This window comes from Schistocerca serialis, chromosome 7 (assembly GCF_023864345.2).
Source record: "Schistocerca serialis cubense isolate TAMUIC-IGC-003099 chromosome 7, iqSchSeri2.2, whole genome shotgun sequence".
Lineage (NCBI taxonomy): Eukaryota > Metazoa > Arthropoda > Insecta > Orthoptera > Acrididae > Schistocerca > Schistocerca serialis.
The window spans coordinates 605,765,503-605,789,117 of record NC_064644.1 but is presented as its reverse complement, the minus strand read 5'-3'; the positions used below and the strand labels follow the sequence as shown (position 1 = coordinate 605,789,117).

The window sequence follows — 23,615 nt, the reverse complement described above, 5'->3', positions numbered from 1 at the left end:
TGTTTTTTGTTAGGTATGAGTATGACAGTGAAGTTCATGAGTGTCTCATAATGTTCAGAGATGGGTGTTATGGTTCCCGACATACAGTTTCTGCAGATGTTCGGACCGATTGCTGAAAATTTGGGTGTCACATTTATGGCAACAACATGATGTTGACGAGAGTTCCAGTGGCTCAGACCAGGGACATGTATATGCGGCATTGTCAGCATGTGCACTTTTGTGTGTGTGTAGAGAGAGAGAGAGAGAGAGAGAGAGAGAGATATCAATAACTGCGGCTGAGGTATATAAATCAAGGGAAATGTCCAATTGTTTTTTTAATAGGGAGGTGTTTTTTTCTTGTTGTATATTTAGCTTGTCCGCATACTAAAAGCCTAATTTTCCACATATGTCCTGTTGGTTTCATTTCATGTTTAGAGTGGGACGTTATGTCATTTTTATTTTTGTCCGCATTTGATGGTGTGTGCATGTAGTGATGCCATTGTCTTCATTTTGTGTACATTGGCAGTAGGCATTTTCACCTTACTGATCACATCATGGGTCAAAGAATTGGACACTTCCATAAAGCACACAGCCCGAAGTCTACGTTAGGTTGGAAAGTAACAATTTGGTTGAGAGATTGTGAAGCCAATGAATGTGAAAGTAGAAAATCTGGTTGTGGTAACTGACTGGTAGCAAAGCCTAATGTTTACATCTGCGCCATATTTAAAAATGCAAGAGGTGTCCAATGTAACTTTTACCAGCTGTTTGACATGCACACTGCTGATGTGTTGACACATAATTCATATGTACAATTTGTGACTCATGTATACTGTCAAATGGAGACCTCTTCTGCTCGTTACATACAGCACCAGTGTTTTAATATGTTTTGGGCTACTGCCATGCGTAATGTGCAAACACGATGGGGATACAATAGCAAATACTCTAACATATCTCCACTAGCACATAATTTAAAGCTAGGAATAGTAATATACATTTAATTACCTGTGTAGTTTCAAACACAATGGATTTCCTTCCTCATCAGCAACAACATAAATATTCGATTCCTTGCCTACTCCTATCTGGTTGCCAAACGATGATATTACATTCTTCATAGTCAAGGCCTTGAGTGCCAAATAATCATACCCAGAATTTGTTAACCTGTATCCGTCATCTGCAAATCCAACATTAGAGACGTCAGTATCGAAGTCGGATAAATAACTTCACGGAAGAACGATGTCTAACAGCTAATATAATCAGCTTAATACAAAAGAAATTTTTACATACATCGTTTTCCTCTCTCATAGCTGAGCAGTCTATGTTTACACAAATCCTTGAGCACTTTGTGAACGCCACCATGCTGCAAGTTAGCGATTGAGGCCGCAAGAGGTGCAGGAACCAGTTCATGATTCTTCATTCCCATTTCAATCTGGGAACAAAATAATATACTGTCAGGGCAAGTCCGTTACATTATTTTTTTTTAATTTTACATGGCGCGAAAGTATCATTTATCGTAATCTAAAATTCTTCTTTATGTCTGTGTGTTCTGAATCTGCATGTTACAACAAACATATTCAACACCTGTCGTCCTTCACATCTCTGAGACACTGCATAAGTGTTTCAGACTCCTAATTCCTTCCCTCCTGCTCCATGCCTCTGACACTATACAATGAATATCCGGCATTAACAATGTATCTAAATTATAAAAGGTTATTAGGACTGTGTTTTTCTATGAAATGTTCGACGAAAATAAGTCACTTTACCGACTAAAAAAACGAAAGCTTTTGAGATCAACAACTTCACTTTCTCAAAATAATGTGGTTTATTACAGGTAATGCAACAAAGTGTCAAACTTACTGCAGTTAGAACACGGAAATCTTCCTTCGTGAGATACCGCAAAATGGAAACATTTAGTTTTCCCATGGTGTTTTTCTCAATGTATCACGTGCTACGTTTACAACAACTTAACCTCGAACATACACTCTCTTCCACCCCTACGCTAACACACCAGCGACCACAGTAGTGGTGGGCAGGAAATCGCGTATCTGTTAGAAATCACAGTGACTGAGAAGTCACAGATATCACATTAGCAACTTTACAGACTCTAACTGCGATTTCAGTCACAGTTAGCAGTCGCAAATAGTATTTCACATTAAAAGACGTGAGCCATCTATTGGTCGAATTTATCACTGCTTTTTGCGATTTCCGTGACAAGTCGCAACTAAGAGTCGCAAGTAGCAACTAGAAAGCGCGGTTAACAGTGCCATCTGTGGGTCAAAGTTCGTACTACGCCCATCTCTGCGGTACGCTATGGAGTCTAACTGCGATTTCCGTGACAAGTCGCAACTAAGAGTCGCAAGTAGCAACTAAAAAGCGCAGTTAGCACTGCCATCTGTTGAGCAAAGTTCATACTACGCTATTCGCTACCGAGTGAAACTGCGATTTCTGTGACATATCGCAACTAAGAGTCGCAAGTAGCAACTAAAAAGCGCAGTTAACATACTTTTCCTAGTGTCATCAGTTGACCGACGTACGTACTTCGTTATGAGAGCCTTGTGCCTCACGAGATCGATGTGCTGTGTGTGCATATGAAGGGCTTATTTGAATAGTGGTACAAGTCCATTTTTGTTAATTTTGAGATATAGAGTCGTAAAGTTAAATGAGCGCTGAAAAATCTGCAGTTGAGATACCAGAAATATTCAAGCATATGGCTTCTTGCTAGAGATGAACCTTTATTTATGTTTGTTTGGATCACTAATTTCAGAAGCATTATAGACAGAAAAGTGTAGGTAATGGACTTGTACCACTATTGAAATAAGCCCTTCATATTATATGACGACATGCACATTCAGCATCAGTTATGGTTGGTCAAATACTGCTGTGACTGAATGTATTATATTAATAAGAAGCAACATTGCCTTTTTCTCCTGAAAATATCAAGTAACGTAACAAATATGTTTGATTCTGCTTCCAATATGACAGTTTTGGTTAATGCCTACAGGACTTTGCAATGTTAACACAGCAGAACTCAGACATCTGTATAAGTGTAGAGAAATGAAAACAGTCATATGAATGCCTCACTTTTGTTCCGACACAGTTCAAGACTCAGGAGAAAAGTTTTACACCTGGTGTTCTACATGGCAACTTCACACACAAGAACTTTTTGCCGACACTACTACCACCTACATAAGTAAGCTTTTCCTGTGTCACTTTCAAGTAATGCACTTAAGCTATTCCTGATTTAACTGGAAGATCTGTACTTCCCACTTTCATAACAACAGCCTCAAAATGCATATTCTAGACTTCGGGATATGTTACAGGTCAGTGTCACACCAAGATTGTGGAGAAAGGGGGGGGGGGGGGGCGGCACGTCTGTATCCAACAAGTGTTTACCAATAAATAAGTGGCGGAAAATTACGGGTATAGGACGGCTTAACATGTGGAAAATGAGATTTTTATTATTCACTCAATGTATTTAACATTTATTATTCCTTTAAAATCGCACAACAACTTCAATAAAACACTTTAATCAGTCGCACACTTATTTCATAATTATTTCACTTTTAAACTGCAAATCTTCTAAGAGCTGTCTTGAATCTTCACGAGTCTCTCTCAACAGCCTTGATGTGGATAGATATGTACAGCAACCAGTAATCAGTCAGAACTGCGTCTGCAAAAACACAAGGATTATTAAACAATTTTTGCTGTCACTAATTACTAGCAATATAATTGATAGAGTAGATTGCTAATATTTGCTATATCACATTTGCTAATATTTGCTATATCACATTCACAAGAACGATCTCACTGAAGTAATTAAGTCCATCAAAACGCTTAGAAACTAACCTCTCGTCTGACGAAAATGGTCTAAAGACTGGCAATATCTTCAGATCTGTTGACAATGATATTTTGAATTATCTCTTTACTGAGTGACTGAAATGTAGTTCAGGTACCTATGAACATAACAATATGTTAGAATTCATTTTCTAAACACGAACTATTACGGTACTGTGCGGCTACTTACATATTAATTACACTATTAATATTTTCACAGTTGTTTCTTTAATACAAAATTAAAGCCAACGGAAGAATAAACGTAAAACATACTTACCAATGACAGGTTTGTTGAGATGCAGTTTTCTGTGTGGACAGATGTAACTTTTTCATACGGTGGTAAGTCGCAGAAATCGCAGGAGTCACAGAAATCGCAGAAGTAGCAGAAGTCACAGAAATCGCAGAAGTAGCAGAAATCGCAGAAGTCGCAGAAATCGCGGAAGTAGCAGAAATAGCAGTGGCGGAGGAATACGCGACTTAGGTTCCTTAACTGCGACTCTTAACTGCGACAAATCACAGTTAAGAATAACAGATACTGAAAAGTAGCATTCACAGAAATCATTGATATCGGAAAATCGCAGTTTAGCCCATCACTAGACCACAGTGACAGTACTTTCCGAGATTAGTCGATTACTAAATTCGTTCGAGATCCAGTTTCAACCATGTGAATGCTTTCGACGCAGGCACTCTCCCAGTTCTTCCCGTGGTTAGTGACTGCGTGGTATCTGTTCGAGTTGCGACCAATGGACGGTTGCAACTAGTTTCGATTGATCAGAGTTAATTCTTTGCCTGGTTCCAAAACCTTTCATAAGCCTGTACCAAAGGGATCAGCGCGCGCAAGTGCAGAGCTTTTATGTCCAGTCTCGTAGGTTATAGCATTGTCATTGAAGATAGGAAGTTCTACGTTCCTGATAGTCTAGTGAAGAAACTGTATTTCTCAAACTTATGAAAATTTAATACTTCCTAGTGTGATTTTGTTCTCTCGAGGGATTTTTCTGTAGAAATATGTTGCCTATATAAAGTCTGATGAACCAAAAGCAAAAGAATCTCTATATCCTTTAACATCACTTTCAAAATGCATACATTTTTTCATCCATACAAGGATCCGGTGACAATAGACGATAATAGGGAGGTCAAACTCATTGCTATAAATGACACGAACATATTATGTTGGCTCCCTTTACAGGGGAGATACATAGTTAGAAATAAGCATGCTATGTTGTTACACATAAATAGTGAAATTAAGCTGCATTCTTAACCAGTGGACTTATTGCGGCCACTCACTACCAACTAAATCAACGATAATTTTTCTTCACATTAGATACTTTCGGGTGTTTGCTACAATGTTTATTAACATTGGTACTAATTATCTGCAATGTATTGTCAATCAGGAACAAAATTTGTGTTACCAAAATCAATGAGACAAGCTGCTCAACTTTTTTTGTTTTATCATACGTATATAATCAAAATATGTAAAGAAAACAGACCACTAATGAGGAAAATGGTGTCGGGAATAATAAAGAACGTCTTCAGTTAACATTTTGTATTACTGGTTCTTCAAGAAGTGCAAGTGCAGACCACAAGTGGGAAGCAGAAACATTTTACTCAATTTCATTCATCAAAACCTATGTTTTTGGAAAGCCAGCAACTGTAATTCATGCTTTAAAATACAGTAATGAAACACTGCACCACTTACGTATTTTTTCATGCTTCGCACGACGCGTTTCGAGAATTTCTCAACATCATGATAAAATATTTACATTAGTGTGACTGTGTTGTGCTCCCTGCCCTGCACTGTAGCCGTCTTTTCTTTGTTATAAGATACTGTACCTTCTCAATTATTCAGAAAACAAGACATCCGCAAGCCATCACTCTTATACTGTTTGTGAAGTTTCGCAGTGTGTTTGTGTCAGGCACATACTGTAACTTAACCTCGAAAAGACGACACAGTGCAATACAAGAGAGGCACAACATACATACAAACAGTACGCAAAATACTTACGTACATATTTTCACTTGACAATGCGATTAAATTCTCTAAATGCGTTGTGCTAAGCATGAAAAACATGCGTACCTATTACACTGTTAAATTATTTACAGCCGGCCGCGGTGGTCTCGCGGTTCTAGGCGCTCAGTCCGGAACCGCTGGACAGCTACGGTCGCAGGTTCGAATCCTGCCTCAGGCATGGATGTGTGTGATGTCCTTAGGTTAGTTAGGTTTAATTAGTTCTAAGTTCTAGGCGACTGATGACCTCAGAAGTTAAGTCTCATAGTGCTCAGAGCCATTTGAACCATTTGAATTATTTACATCAGAAACATTTCAGCAACGTGAATAGAGTAGATCAGCAGAGGCGTCAACCAGCACCACAGTCCGTCAGACAAAGAAACGTGCAAATTATGCGTTCGAGACTTCGAATAAAACCAAAGGTTCCTGACTGTCAGAACTATCACGAAGCCACACATGCGCAATAAGGAATACAGGAAGCGAGAACAGGGAGGTGAGAACACTACTCGTGCATTGTTAATGCAAACAAATTTACAAATCTCTGCATTGAAATAAATAGAATGCAGATGCTTATTAGTTATTCTTCTTGCTGGTCGATTTGTAGTATTCTGAGCAAAAGTGGAAACCATTGTGCTACTGCTGAACGCATAATTGCTTCCCATAAAAATTGCGGTTGTCGTTTACCATCGACTTTCAAAAAATAAGAAAACTGCATTGCAGACGATCGTCACATTGTAAAAGAACTTATCTTGTTAATTTGAATAATGCAAGATTTTGTTAAGATCCTTTCCTTCCTGGAGATCATGAACTTGAAAAATGAGCTTTTGGTATTTTCTTTGAAAAGATAATTAAAGGTGATTTTTTGCCATTACAAAAAATTCCAAATTAGCATGGAGACACATCCAAGTTTGTTGTGGGCACCAGGAAGGACAACCTGACTGTTTTCTGGAAATTGTCTGAAATGATTAATTATGTCATTTTATGCTCCTAACATGGTTTTTTCCCCCGTCTTAAATTTCAGTATTCTTTTATGAAAATGGAAATGAAATTCAAATAATTTGAAAGCCCACTAAAACGGTCCATTGGTGCGATGTGATGCCTGTGATGTCACTGTCTAGTTAAAGAACTGTACAATGCTAATTCACAGTGATATCTTGTTTCGGAAAATGGGTTACAAATTATGTGTGGTACCATACTGTACATAAACATTTATAAAAACTCCTGAAGAGTTGTTTTTGAGAGTTCAGAGAATAAGACGCATAAAATGTGGTTGCCCTGTACGAGCAAATTGCCACCACGTCGATGCACGACTTTATTAATGAACTAAAAATATGTTACACAGCGAAGTTAACATTAACTAGCTTCCGAGATACGCTCTCCCGCTGTTACAACGAAAGGTTGCGTCATTCAGCGAAATTAAACACATAGTGAAAATTGTTTCAACTAATTACATCTCAATTGTATGGTAGTTTAGTGGTTAGAACTGTAGACCGTCGAATTTTATAAGACGATGTCCATAGATCGCTGGTTCAAATCTAACATGAAAAAAACATTTTGAACTTATTTGTAAAACCACTCGACAGTCCTCTCATACAAAACCAAATCACAGATACAAAACTTCACCACATCAATCAGGAACAGAATATTATTGTGTTTCCCTTGCTGTTCACATGCGCTTATATTTGTCTTCACTGTTCGCACTCATCACATTCAAAAAGATATTTTCTACTTAATGTGACCACACACTTTTTGCTTTATTAGAAACAATTTTTTTCTTTGTACTGTCCAGCTAGGATCCTTATTGTTTAAATTTTTACAGTTTCATGATCTTACATAAAGATGAAGTAGGTCTGTGTCAGATGAGAACGTTAGTTTATACTCACTACATCACAGCCCTCACGTTTGTGTCACCTGCATGTTGTATACGGTACACTTTATATCTATCCATATAACCTCATCGTCGTAAACGTCCTTGTACTTTGGGTGTATGGTGATATCTTCAGTACTAGAAGTGCTTTCCAAAAAAGTGAATTGTTTGTTTGCAAAGTAAGTGCATTTATCCCCTTTTCTCCATTTCTCAGAGTAAGACTAATGTCAAGAGAGATATAATAAATTCCACAATCGAATCAACTGCAACATCACTTCTTGCTAACGCTATTTTCGTAGTTTGCGTAAAACTTTTAAAAATGTATTATGCTTCCAGGATTAGATCATGTGACCTCTTTATCTGCAGTCTGATACACTATTTTTTTAAAATCTCATTTTGTTCATTATTGTTCGTTTTATTAGTTTGGGTGGACGTTCAAGCTTTATCACTGAACCATTCACTCAGTTCATTTATTACAGAAGGCAGCTAACCCTCTGACCGAACATGCTGAGCTACCTGCTACAAGTAGCTTCCCTACTGCATTTCTTCTAGACAGGAAAACAGTGATAAGTTTTGCCAAGGTTAATTTTATTGTGCTTTGGATCACAGCTCATGTCTGGTAGTCGACAATCTAGTTACAATATATGGACCTATTTACAAAAGTTCTAAAATTCCTTTGTTTTGAACGAGTTTAATTATGTTGCAGGGAGTCCGTCGTTGCACATATCGCCACTCCAAATGGGTGGAGCATAAACGCATCTAGTTTCATAAGGGATCGATTACCAGCGTTCACAAAATTCCTTTCTATTGTTACTTAAAAGTTATAATTGCGTTTTCTATCACTAAATATCTAAACTGTTAGCAGAAACAGTACGTAAAAGCGTCGTAACTTCGGCTAATGCTTCTTAACACATGTATAGCTTCGTCTTACTCATAATTTGTGATGTCACTACAGCATCAGCCAATAACAGAACGCTTTTGATCACATGATCAGATCTTGATATTTAATGATTTTTGAGCTTTAACTACATAAAAATGACAGATATTTCGTGAGAATATTGACCATAATTGATATTTATATGTCATAATCAATCAGAATAATAACAGCCTGAACCATAATTTTAACATAGGAAAATAGCCTATTGCCGGATGTTTATCATCTTTATAAACACATTCCTATGTACTATAGTCTTTCGAATTATCTGCATATTGTTTTTTTAAGGAGATTGTCGATGTGAAAAATAAGAATATGCTGACTGCTTTAGAGGTTTTAATTTTCTTCGCAAAATTAAATTAAATCAGTCGACCAGCACAGAGGTAGTTTTTGATCTAGATGTCAGTGTTAAAGAAAGAAAACTATGCTTTGAAAAGAAGTAACAGGGTTCTACAAGCCAAGTGTTAGAAGTATGTTATGGAAGTAAATAAATGTGCATCTTCTACATCCACATGACTACTCTGCATTTCACAATTAAGTGCCCAGCTAAGGGTTCATTGAACCTCCTTCAAGCTGTTTCTCTCGACTCTTCAACTCTCAAACAGTGCACAGGAATAACGAACATTTAAATCTTCCTGTGTAAGCTATGATTACTCTTATTTTAGTACGATGATAGTTTCTCCCTATGTAAGTGAGTGCCAACAAAATATTTTCGCATTCTGAGGACAAAGATTGCGACCGAAATTTCATAAGAAGCACTTGCTGCAACGAAAGACGCATTTGCTTTAAAGATTTCCACCCTAATTAGCGTGTCATATTTGTGGCACTCTCTCTCCTATTTCGCGGTAATACAAAACGAGCTGCCATTCTTTGAACCTTTCCAATGTCCTCCATCAGTCCTATCTGATGCGGATCTCACACCCTACCGCATTACGCCAGAAGAGGGCGGAAAAGTGTAGTGTAAGCAGTCTCTTTATTAGACCTGTTGCATTTTCTAAGTGTTCTGCCAATAAATCACAGTCTATGGTTTGTTTACCCCACAGCATTATTTTGTGATTGTTACATTAGAAGTTATTCATAACTATTATCCATAAATACTTAGTTGCCTTTGCAGCCTGTAGATTTGTGTGATTTATCATGTCAGCGAAATTTAGCGGATTCTTTTTAGTACTCATGTGGAGGCCTTCACATTTTCATTATTTAGAGTCGATTGCTAGTTTACTTCTGCAATAAAACAACAATTTGGGCAGTGTTTCATTACACGCCAGATTCGATCTTACATTGACAGTTCCTTGAGCTGTGTCAGAGAAACTTCTTCTGGATTCATGGTACATCACACATTACATAACATTAATGACTGGATCTCCATAATCTCCAGATGTGGGCTCATTTTCATTCAGTTTACAAGTTCAATAAAATAAACGAGTTTAAAGTGATATCTTGCAGTTTTCATTGGCAACATGTTGCTAAGTGCAAAGGAGTGATGCAAAAGATAATTTCTACAGCAATGTCATAGTTTCCCTAAATGCATTACAAAGTTGTTTCTCTTTACATAAGGTAAGGAACATCCATTAGAATAAGGCTACTGTATATATAAGCTAAAACAGCAAACATGAAAAACTGTCAATGAAGAAAAATCTTGGGTGGGTTGTTTTGTGATCATTTGTATCTACAGTGAGTATCTATGAATGAAGTAAATTATTTTAACTCTTACAATTATGTCTTTGAAGATGATAACATACACGTGTTTATTTAATAATTTCCGATTTAAGTGGTGTGTAGACGTGCATCAGTGCTTTACAATGTACAATTCATGAGCCATGTGTTAAAACCCTCACACACTGTGGTAGATAGTATTCCGAGGCCCTGAGCAGTAGCACCGAACACTATTCCCGCTGACATCAAAAGTGTTAGCCAATACCAGCATGAGCCCGAGAATGGGCTACTTGATTGTTTCTAATTTATCCACGGCATTGTGAAATAAGCTGTGTTCACACATGCAACAAAAGTCTCGCCACAGCTAGTGGCATACTACAGTTACAGGTGTGAACTCCAGTGTTTAGTGACGCATCTTATGTCATGCCTCAAAAAGTTCAGGTTGGTTGTACTTTGTTGCGCCAGTTAACTTCCACCACAGCTCGGCAGCTTCTGAAACTACAAGAACAGCAACCTATGTTTGATTTTCTGCAGCAGTGTGTGTGTGTGTGTGTGTGTGTGTGTGTGTGTGTGTGTGTGTGTGTGTGTGTGTGTGGAGGTGGATGGCAGTATTCCAAAATCTTAAAAGATTTTTGGGTGAAGTAAATTATTTTAACTCTTACAATTATGTCTTTGAAGACGATAACATACACGTGTTTATTTAATAATTTCCGATTTAAGTGATGTGTAGACGTGCATCAGTGCTTTACAATGTAATAAACTTAATATATGTAACCAGAAAAGGCGAGTTGTTTAAATTTCATGATTTGTAAGACCAAGCTTTGTATAAATTTTGGATAACATGCAGGAAACAGTTCCAGAGTGCCATGTGGAAGCTTTTAAACTAAAATTAGTTATTCAAGATGCCTAGATCAATGAATACAATAAAATTTTAACATCTTGGAAGAGTGGCGTGTCTCCAGATGATATTTACATGCCAGCTGTTGGTTAGTTTACTATTTCAGACAGCATTTTCGTCTCTGAGTGTTATTTCTTTTATAAATGCGTTTGAAGTCCCAGATTTTCCCTATGAAAAGCCTATTTTTGGATCCCACATTTGGATTTGGTCTGCCTTGCATTCACTCTGGTCACAGATGTACTACTGTAGCCCATATTGTAACATTCATACAGCAAGTATGATTTCAATTGATGCCATACTGAAAGCTTTACAACTATGTAGAGTCCGTGCAGGATACTGTGGCCAATGGACAGTTACCAGTTTCTATCCCAAGCTCTCGACGAATCCATTCGTTTGTTCAGAAGGGGAGGCTGAGACTGTTTGCCTGATTTAACATCTGCAATGACAATCGAAGAGTATGCCACTTATATTTCTCAAACGATTTTACAAAAAAATATTCGGTAAGAAATTTCATTTTAGCTTTACTTATATCTTTATATGTGAGCCTTAAGATGACATGACATGCCCATCATTTCGTTAATGGTCATAATTATGGTAATATTTGCATTTAAGTAAGATATTGCAAAAAATTCTAAAAGGTTTGCAATGAAAAGGGGGGTCGCTATGATTTTGCTTTTAGTGCATATTACATAAGGTGTTGCTGTGTATGAAATTTATCCAACATATTGAACTTTTCTTGGGACTTGTTTAGAGGTCTCTATCTGTCACTAATGTCGAGAAAATTGATCTGATGTATTACACTCATTTGCGATCGTGCGCACCACCGATAAAGCCAGAATGACACATCGACAATATTCCTTGTATTTGATAAATGGTTTGAGATATCGAAATTAGATTTTGGAAAATGATAGCATGCAAAAAGGAGACTATTTTCCCATAAGGTTATTATGCAAATCCTCTTTATCTACAGTGTTATTCCATTAACTACAGACTTTTTCGATGAAAGAACGCAATCTTTAATGGCATTGATAACTGGTGAAACGAAAAATGCTGAGGGTTACAGAATCGCATAAGTGAAGACATTATATGTTTATTTTTCCACCAAGGATATGCTTTTTCGTAAGCTATTGATCTTACTTTTCCTCAGTTCCTCACTTCATAAACTTAATAAACCATGGTTTCAAAACATGCGGTAGTGCCTGTATTGTGCCTGAAATTGTGTAAACTCCGCTGTGTATTGGCAAAAGAAGAAAATTTTAACACAGCAACAAGAAAAATGTAGGTATTACAGAAACTTTATCATTCATGATGCTTCTCTGAAATTACAATTGGTTAACAAGCCAGGCGAAAATAAATCGCTGCTTTTGTTGCATTTTCAGCGGATTTATTTTTAGGTATTAACCAAAGCAGAAGTGAGAGTATATCTTTTTAAATGGTCACCATGTAAGTGTGGACATGGAGGGGCTCCACTTTATATTTACAAAATATGTGAACATCGGCTTCAGTTTAGAATGGCAATTCGCCTGCAGCACTCGGCATTTCCCCTACAGCTCTTGCCTGCATCTCCAACCATTACTACTCTCCCCATGCGTGTCCTGCTGATTGCCCATCTACTGGCCACCTTATTCTGTTTGCACCCTAGAATTCGTGGCATCCAGTGTGAACAGTAGCTCACGATGCCACTACAGAAACCCACAAATTACGTACCAGATTAGGGGGCCATACTACCCATTCTCCTTTTTTTATTTCGAAAAAGCTGTTGTATTTCTGTTACATGCATACTAAAATCAACTAGATCACGTATCTGACAGCAGAATGGTAGATTAATATTTTAAGTAAAAGTGCTGCAATGCTACTAGTCACATACAATGAGTACAAAGGCCAGTTACACCGGCCATCATGTTACATCCTGTCATACGATTCTGCAATGTATTTGAAACTGCGGCATCCACATCGAATCACATCACACCACGTCATGTCACGACACAGAATGGCACTGACAAGGTTTCTTGGGAAGAAAGTTTTGATGGCTGATGTGATCCATCCTTTTGTTGATCACGTGACCCTCAAGCTCATTTACTTCTGATACATGGCCATGTGCAGACCTCCGTATTTCGTTTTGTCATAATTTTTGTAGTTGTTATTGGTTTTTTGTTGTTTGTTATTTGTTATAAATTGTTTTGTTTTGTTCTTCTATTTCTTTTGCCAAAATTTATAATAAATGATGAAAGATTGGTTGGGGTAGTGAGGTAACGGGGTGAATTGTATGATATGAGTATACTTGATCTCTACTACGGTTATGAAGTGGATTTTTATACATACCGTCACCATATTTAATATTTTATAATGAAATGTTTGCAATATGGCTGTAATTGAAGTAAAAAAAATACTGTGAGTAGAAGTAGATTGATTGGTAAGTGGAATTTATTGGTATGTTGACAGGAATTTCTACTGTTTCATAAATAAATGTACTGAAGCCATCAGACATCGTAACAATGGTCAGATCCTTTTTTGTGAGGTACACACCAAGTAATGTATTAGAGTTGTTTGTTTAAATACAAGCTTGTGGCAGGCTTATTTACTGTTAAGTAGCTTTCTGGATTGTGTGTGAAATAGTTTTGCAAGCGTCAGTGGTCGATATTTATGTGGTTTCACTAGCTAACCTCAGTACAAATAAAGCTCTTGAAATATTAAAAGCCAAGTACAAGATGCAAAGAAAACCTATAAATCTTGAAGGGAAAGGTATTGAGGGAGATATGAATATTACACAAAAATTTGTATTGGACTGGCAACTAAACTTAATGCTAAACAAACCAATTTTTCATGGGATGTGATGGCAGCTCATAACACTGTGTTCCTTTCAGTAATTCTGGGTGCAATTTGGCATCACAAATGAAAATAACTGGAATTTCTGTTCTTTGAGATCCTTGTATAGTGTGTTAAATTTCCCTTCTGTACCATGTAATGACTTTTTTCCACTGCCACACCCTTTTTCGAATTGTTTTGCACTTCTGTCTTCCTTCTCTAGTATACAACACATCCCTGCAAGCTGCGAACCATCCAAGTCCGATACATGTCATTTTCTCACAAATGTATATAATCTATCATGTTGTGTATTGAATCTTCCACAAAAAAGTTGAAACTCATCTTGCAAACATTCTATGAAGAAAACAGGTCAGAACAGGCATGCGATTGATGATCACATGACCTATATTGATTTATGTCGTGATGTGACAGGCAATGTGCGTGTGAACTGGCGTTAAATAAGCTAGAGCGCCTCGACAGCCATACCTTTATTGAACTTCCTGGTTGAAAACACTAGACTAACTTAGGCAACAAAACACTAGCAAAAGGCCCTTCTCAGGACCAAGCGTCTAAAAAACTGAGACCTTCAGTCTTTGTTTGCCAACTAAATATGGAATGAATACAGAGTGATATAGTACAGTGGTTAGCGCACTGGACTCGCATTCGGGAAGACGACAGTTCAATCCCACATCCCACCATCCTGATTTAGGTTCTCCGTAATTTCCTTAGGTCGCTCCAGGCAAATGCCAGGATGGTTCCTTTCAAATTGCATGGCCAACTTCCTTTCCTAATCCGATTAGACTGATGACCTCGCAGTTTGGTCTCTTCCCCCAAACAACCCAACCCCAACCCATAGAACGAATTAAGCAAGCCGAAAGTTATTACTTGTCAAACTTTATTTAAGTAATAATATTGACATGGTTTTAATCCAGGAAACCAATGCCTAAAATGAAGAGGCTCTTTGTAGAACAGGAAGGACACATGGTCATGAGGTTATTGGTGCAACTTACCACATAGTTTATGTTGTTGCTACTTATGTTAGAGCTAACATTGATCATGCACACCTAATCTCAGTATATACAACTGATGAAATTCATGTTTCAATAAAGCTTGAAACTACCAAATGCTCTGTCGATTACTGTCCATCCAAGAATATACGTTGGTGATTTTAACAGGCACCACGCACATTGGAAGTATGCATGAAACAAAGACTGTGGCAGTGAGTGAAAATAAAATCTTTTAATCAGTCTCTGACTCCAAAGATATAGATACATTTAGATCAGCTGCATAGCAGAGAGGCTAAAACCCAGACCTGTGATTTGTCTGCCATTATCATAAAGATAAACCAATTCTTACATCATGAAAAGCTCTGTCAGACTTCCCACATAGCCAAAACAGACCGATTATTTTCAATATTGTATCCCACTGGTTAAGTCAGTGCCACAACTTAGATGTAATTTTAAAAAGGTGATCTGCATGGTTTCTCAGATCACCCAGAAGAATACATTTTTTTCAATCCAACAGAACCCTAGAGCTACAGCCATTTTGTTCGAGCTGTTCTTGCATCTGCTAACAAACATATTCCTTAGGGATGTAGGAGAGAGTATATTCCAGTACAGGATGAGGGATTTGAACACCTATACTAACATTTTAACAGAAGTGGAGACAGTGGTTTTATGGATGAACTTCTTCATAGTCTTGATAATGCAAGAGAAGGGTGCTGGTCTGAGACAGTAAAAAAATTGAATTTTAAACATTCAAGTAGGAAGACTCGATCCTTGCTTCATAAATTGGGTGGCTCTTTTAATAAATCTGCTCAGAAACCTGGTATTTCAGCCAGTCATAGTGCTAAGCCAATAGTAAACTCGTCCAGATCGTCCACGGATAAACAGCATACCGGTAGAATCTATAAAGAGCTAATAAATCTGAAAGCTCAGTCTCCAAGCAACTCAAAATTCTCTTCCCCATTCACTGTAGATGAAACAGATGTAGCTTTAGCAGAAGTTAAAAGTGGTATGGTTCCAGGACTGGTTCTTCTTTGTTATTTTGAAGACAGGAAGGAACAGAAAAATATAAAAACTGTAGCAATCTTAAAATGTAACAAATAAACGGATCTCCCTCAGAACTTTCAGCCACTTTCCCTGCTTAGTTGCATGTATATGCTTGTTTACAATAGAATTAGTGGATGTATTCTAGAATTCATCCCAATGGAACAGGCGAGATTTAGGTCTCACTGAAGGTACAACAAGCAGGTACTATCTCTGACAGCTTTCAATGATGCCAATTTCCAGAAGAAAGTAAAGACATCCGTGGCTTTTATCAAACTTACAGTAGCATATGACACTGTTTGGAGGGAAGATGTGATTTACAAATTGCTGAAAATAATTAAATGCTGAATAAAAGCAGCTCTCATTAATAACATGATAAGTAATAGATACTTTCAGGTTTGTTTGGGTGAAAATAGAAGCTCAATAAGGAAACTAATTAATGGCCTGCCATGGGACTCTGTTCTTGGACCTCTTCCATTCAGCCTTTATATTTCCGACCTTCCAAGAAAAACTTCAAGGAAATTCTGCTTTGCAGACGATATCGCTTTGGCTTGTCAATCAAGAAAGGTTGGTCGGTCAGAGGGAACACTAATAAAGGACTTAGCGGCCCTTAACTAATATTACAAAAAATGGAGACTGAACCCCAATGCCAGTAACAACGAAGTGCATTTCACCTTAACAAGAAATAAGTTGACACTGAGTTCAAGGTACAATTTGATGGCAGTGTTCTCCATCACATTAACTACCCCAAGGATCATGGCACCACAGTCGACCATACCCCATCGTATAAATTAACATCTGAAAAATGGATCAGGCAAGATAAAAACTCGCAACAACAGCAATAGAGACTTCGTATACATCAGCTCCTGCACTGCCTTTTTTTTTTTTTTTTTTTTTTTTTTTGCTGCAGAGTAGTGTACTTCAACATGGTTTAATAGTTGTGATGTGCGATACCAGCTTTATCGATGCACACATCAAGAACGTAATGCAACTACTGTCTATTGGCTTCCCCTGCTAAGCAATATCCATCCACCACAGATTCACAGAATTGAAACCCCACTTAGAGAGTACCACTTATACAAGATGATGAGGAGATACCCATTCGCCACGACATTTGTTACAGACATCTACCACTACTGTACGCTGGACAGCTTGCTCGAAGTAACACGAAAGAAAGAGTTCTCTGAAGTAAGAACTGCCAGCATATTGGAAGTTACCAACAACAGGAATCGATCGAGAAATATGGCTTTGATACTGTGGGTGTCCAACTTGGAAGGAAAATATGGGTCAAATGACATGGAATCTGCGCTAAATGTAGTCGGTGCTCTAACTCACTCTCTAAATGGGGTAGTGTGGAGTCTCTGACTTCTGACTATGGTGCACTGAAACAGTCTGTCAGACATATAAGAGAGGAGTGGATCCCACAATGCTATAAGCTCATGTGGAATGATTTATGAATGCCAGTACCACAGTGGTGGGTTGGATGAGAATCCAAGATACTAATATTTAATCGATTCATTTTTATTTTATGCCTTGGCATTCATTACATGTTATAAATGTATTGCATGAATGTGCCACTTGGATGATGATAACGACTATCAAGGTCAATGTTGTTATCTTTGAGACTGTGCATGGTGAGTTGATATTAGTCAAGAATGCCTATAAGGCGACAAAGACGTTATTGCCAACAACTTCACTGAGTTGGAATGTGGCCATGTAATAGGGCTATGAGAATCTGGACGCTCCTTCTGTGATATTGCAGAAATACTTGGCAGGAGTGTAAACACTATACAAGATTGGTGGCAGCAGTGATCAGGAAAAAGTACGGTCGCAAGAAGACCAGGCTCCAGGCAGCCACATGGCACTACTAACGGGGAAGACCATCGTTTTTGTCCTATGGCTCTGCTGAATTGTAGTGCATCTGCAGCAGCAATTTGAGCAGCAGTTGTCACTATTGTGTGACACAGTGAACTGTTACGGATCAGTTCCACCAAGGACAGCTCTGAGCTAGATGCCCTGCAGCTTGCAATCTGCTGACCCCAAACCACCGCCAGTGAAGACTTCAGAAGTGTCAAATGAGAGCTCATTGGAGGACAGGATGAAGATCTGTTGTGTTTTCTGATGAAAAACAGTAATACCTCAGTGCTAGTGCCAGTGATGACTGTGTGTCGGATAGATGGAGGCCAGTCGAGGGTCTGCATCCAACCTATCTGCATGCGAGACACACTGGACCTACACCTGGAGCTACTGTCTGGAGTGCGACTTCGTATGACAGCACGAGCACTCTTGTGGCTATCCTGTGCATCATGACAGCAAAGTTGTACATCAGTCTGGTGATTCGACCTGTTGCTGTGCCATTGATGAACAGGAAAGCGCTCAGCTACATACCGCTGGTGTGAGCTAACGTTCCCTGGAGTCTCAACATATTGCCATAGCTTGCTCAATCACCAGATCTGTCATGAAGCAAACACATAAGGGATATCATTGGACAATTCTAGATTCATCCACAAACAGGATGAATTGCCCCTGTATTGACCGACCAAATGCAACAGGCATGGAACTCTATCCCACAAGCAGACATCCTGCAACCATACAACACATTGTGTGCAAGTTTGCATACTTGAATTCAACAATCTGGAAGTCACACCAGTTATTTATGTAACAGCATTTCACATTTGTAATGGTTTATCTTACTCTTACATTAACCTGTGATCTTGCAGTGATAATCACTTCAATATGTCACCTAGGCAAATTCCATTCCCAAAATTTCATTGCTCTACATTAATTATTTTTTGGTGTAGCCAATTTTTTCCATCAGTGTACATTGTAAACAGTAACAATCCTATCACACTTACTTGAGGTTCTCCCAAAAGTAACTTTACATCAGTCGATTTTGTTTGCATAAGAGTGACGTGTTGAAGTCTATCTGCAGGGAAGTGCAGGGAAGTCTTGAATCCAGTCACAGATCGAGTCTGGTGCTCGGTAAGCTCGCATTTTTTCATTGATAATCAGGGCAGGACACAATAAAATTCTTTCCTGAATTCAAGGAACCTGGCAACAACATGAGTGCTGACAGTAGATGGAAACTCCTGATACAACCCCAGTTTTGGACCACTCAGCAATTTTCGTCTATTACCAAATTCTCCCCCTTCTTACAATTATTGCCATTCAGTTCAATTTATTAATTAAAATTTTTCTGACTTTCATCAATCAATATACTATTTAAAATTATTAGTTTTAACTGAATATAAGAAAGTTAAAAATGTACCACAAAAATGTACCCTTATCAACTTTTTATTCCTTTATTTTTGATTTTTTAACTTGAATTTTTAAATTTTTAATTTAATTTTTTTGAATTTCAGAATTTTTCCCTTATGCATTATAACAAAAAATATAATAAACTAGCTCTCCCAAAACTTTTCCATTTTTGAAGATATCGAATATATTATAACAAATACAAAATGTGACAAATATATGGGACCAATTCAAATTTGACAAAAATGTTTTTGTTGAAAGAAATAATAAGCCAAAACAGAAATAAATTAAATCTCATATTTGCAATGATATCTTAAATCTTCTTTAATACAGAACATTTGAAAATTATACATCATAATGATGTTGTTGTTAATATTGAAGAATGTTATGATGAAGAACATAATCATTCTATTGATTATACTGAAGAATGTTTTGAAGATACTTATAAATTTGAGTTCTATAGTAAAAACTAAATTGTCAGAAATATGGGAAGAAATAGGAAACTCAATCTCCCGATTATAACTTGAAAAAATGTGAATTATCATATAAATATAAAAATGGATAATAAATTTTATTGTATTTCTGGTGAAATAAGAGAAAAGTTTAGTAATATGCCAAAAACATTAGAAGAATATATTTTTGTTTACATGTTATTTTAAAGACTTCTAGTTCAACAACCAAGTAATATAAATTTCATAAAAATTGTCAATCAATATTCTAATTTGAACATTATAAGTTAATTTTTTTTTCCATAAAAAATTATGAATGCTAAAATAAAATAATTAATTTTATCATTAAAACTAGGGCGTAACTTCTTACTTAATTTTTGATGGGCTACAACATGTTTTCTTCTAATCAGCTAGGTAGGAAAAACACATTCTATGATTTCAACTACCCTGTTTCAACTACTTTTTGAAAATATTTAATTTTATGAATTTTACAATGTTTTCACATCTCTGATTCTAACTGTTTTTACACATTTGAAATTACATATGTTTCTATGGAAGTTGAAAATAAAATGTGAACTACTAACCAAAATTAATATTCGATTGCAGAATGTCTTGGAATAAAAAAAGACAGCAAGCGAAATACTTGGTTTATGTGTAATGACAGAAAATTGAAATGATAATCTCATTACAAATACTGGATATAGTAATTACAAAAAAGGAGAAAAAATTAAATAAATATACCAATTTCAGAACCTTTTGTGACAACATTATAATCTTTAAAATAACGGGTTTTATATATTGTGATTGAGAAATGAAAAATAATAAACTTCTTGTAAAAACTTGGCAAGTAGCATATTTAATAGTTTCTTAAGATGTAGATTTTCTGAATATAATTTGGCTAGACGTGGAGTTAAAGTAAAAATTCCTTATTTATTTGATTCATCTGTACAAACAATTACTGATATTAAACGAATTAATAACAAAGATATAAAAAATTATCAAACGAAATTACAAAAAGCCTCTTGCTATTCTTTATAGAGTTAACTACAGTCACATTAAATATATTATTAAAAGAATTACCAGACATTTTGAAAGAACTTGCGAAAGAACATTATTATTTACAGGATTTAGACGTAACACAAGATTTTTAGGTACTTTTTAATAAATGTGTAATGTGCAAATATTTAAAAAATAATTTTAATTTTTGTATGAAAGGAGATTATTAAGAAAAATTTAAAGAAATAGTTAACAACATGAATTCCATCGGAAAACACCGCTTAAATTGGACAAATTTTAACTGTAGAGAAATAAAATTAATGGTCAATTAACAAGTCAGGAAATTAATAAACAATTTTTCAACCATATAATAAATTTTTAAATTGGCTAGATAAAAGATTAAAGGAATCATTTTCTTCTAAATTAACTAAAGAAAACGGAATCATAAGATTAGAAGCATCAGTTTATAATAGAAATAAATTAGTTTTCTAAAAAGAACATGAATTTGATCCATTAACAGATTGTTTAGAATTCATAAAAAATAGTTGCAAATATTTCAAGAAAGCTCCTTTATATTATGTTCTATTACCTAAAATGAGGTACACTGCTCCTCTCTACGCTTTGGTGTTGTGATTTTAATATAAGATGTGGGCAGGATTGTTCGGAAAAAGGTAAAGGATATTTAGCACACTTTTGAAGTCACATATGTTCTGCACACTGTAATTATATTTACGCCAATGATTACCAAGGTTGCTACACAGACACATATATCAGTAAAACTGAGTACAGTTTTGCTTCCAGTGGTTTAATTATGGTATCTAAAGTCATGTCTAGCTCAAAGATAATAAGAATTAGCTTGAAACTATCACTGTTATCGCCGGTAAATTAATTTTTGCGGAGGGAGAGGCTATAAAACCACCTATGTAGCCTAAGGATTTGTTCTTGTGGTCTTCAGTCCAGACACTGGTTTGATGCAGCTCTCCATGCTACTCTATCCTGTGCAAGCTTCTTCATGTCCCAGTACCTACTGCAAGCTACATCCTTCTTAATCTGCTTAGTGTATTCATCTCTTGGTCTCCCTCTACGATTTTTACTCTCCACATTGCCCTCCAATACTAAATTGGTGATCCCTTGATGCCTCAGAATATGCCCTACCAACCGATCCCTTCTTCTAGTCAAGTTGTGCCACAAATGTCTCTTCTTTCCTACTCTAGTTATGAGAGCAACCCATCTAATCTTCAGCATTCTTCAGTAGCACCACATTTCAAAAGCTCCTATTCTCTTCTTGTCTAAACTATAACGTCCACGTTTCACTTCCATACATGGCTATACTCCATACAAATACTTTCAGAAACGACTTCCTGACACTGAAATCTATACTTAATGTTAACAAATTTCTCTTCTTCAGAAACGCTTTCCTTACCATTGCCAGTCTACATTTTATATCTTCTCTACTTCGACCATCATCAGTTATTTGGCTCCCCAAATAGCAGAACTCATTTGCTACTTCAAGTGTCTCATTTCCTAATCTAATTCCTGCAGCATCACCCGATTTAATTCGACTACATTTCATTATCCTCGTTTTGCTTTTGTTGATGTTCATCTTATATCCTCCTTTCAAGACACTGTCCATTCCGTTCAACTGCTCTTCCAGATCCTTTGCTGTCTCTGCCAGAATTACAATCTCATTGACGAACCTCAAGGTTTTTATTTCTTCTCCATGGATTTTAATACCTACTCCGAATTTTTCTTTTGTTTCCTTTACTGCTTCCTTTAATATACAGATTGAATAACATCAGGGATAGGCTACAACCCTGTCTCACCCCCTTTCCAACCACTGCTTCCGTTTCATGTCCCTCGACTCTTATTACTGCAATCTGGTTTCTGTACAAATTGTAAATAGCCTGTCGCTCCCTGTATTTTACTCCTGTCACCTTCAGAATTCGAAAGAGAGCATTCCAGTCAACGTTGTCAAAAGCTTTATCTAAGTCTACAGATGCTAGAAACGTAGGTTTGCCTTTCCTTAATCTTTCTTCTAAGATAAATCGTTTGGACAGTATTGCCTCACGTATTCCAACATTTCTACGGAATCCAAACTGATCTTCCCCAAGGTCGGTTTCTATCAGTTTTTCCATTTGTCTGTAAAGAATTCGCATTAGTATATTGTAGCTGTGACTTATTAAACTGATAGTTCGGTAATTTTCTCATCTGTCAACACCTACTTTCTTTGGGATTGGAATTATTATATTCTTCTTGAAGTCTGAGGGTATTTCGCCTGTCTCATACATCTTGCTCACCAGATGGTTTTGTCAGGACTGGCTCTCCCAAGGCCATCAGTAGTTCTAATGGAATGTTGTCTACTCTCGGGGCCTTATTTCGACTTAGGTCTTTCAGTGCTCTGTCAAACTCTTCACGTAGTATCATATTTCCTATTTCCTCTTCATGTACATTCTCTTCCATTTCTATAATATTGACCTCAGGAACATCGCCCTTGTATTGACCTTCTATATAATCCTTCCACATTTCTGCTTTCCCTTCTTTACTTAGAACTGGGTTTCCATTTGAACTCTTGATACTCATGCAAGTGGTTCCCTTTTCTCCAAATGCCTCTTTAATTTTCCTGTAGGCAGTATCTATCTTACCCCTACTGATATGCACCTCTACATCCTTACATTTGCCCTCAAGCCATCCCTGCTTAGCCATTTTGCACATCCTATTGATCCCATTTTTGAGACATCACTCATGACAAATAATTATATATATAGCAAGCTGGCTTCATTTTGGGTTAAGCGTATTCTTGACAGAAATAAATTTAATTGAAAACTCAAAGGTATTGTGAAGCATACCATAATCCATAAAAATTCTTATAAAATGATTGAAAATTACTATCAG

General features: G+C 36.8%; 1 protein-coding gene across 1 annotated transcript in view; it reads right to left on the bottom strand.

Moving 5' to 3' along the window:
• LOC126412045 (uncharacterized) overlaps positions 1-1,997 on the bottom strand; it is an 84,903-nt gene extending 82,906 nt beyond the window's left edge. The window contains exons 1-3 of the mRNA XM_050081425.1: positions 1,834-1,997; positions 1,264-1,405; positions 982-1,150 (exon numbers count right to left, since the gene is read on the bottom strand). Of these exons, the coding sequence (XP_049937382.1) occupies positions 982-1,150; positions 1,264-1,405; positions 1,834-1,899 (377 nt within the window). The 5' untranslated portion in view covers positions 1,900-1,997. The remainder of the gene's footprint in view (positions 1-981; positions 1,151-1,263; positions 1,406-1,833) is intronic.
• Positions 1,998-23,615: the final 21,618 nt, after the last annotated feature.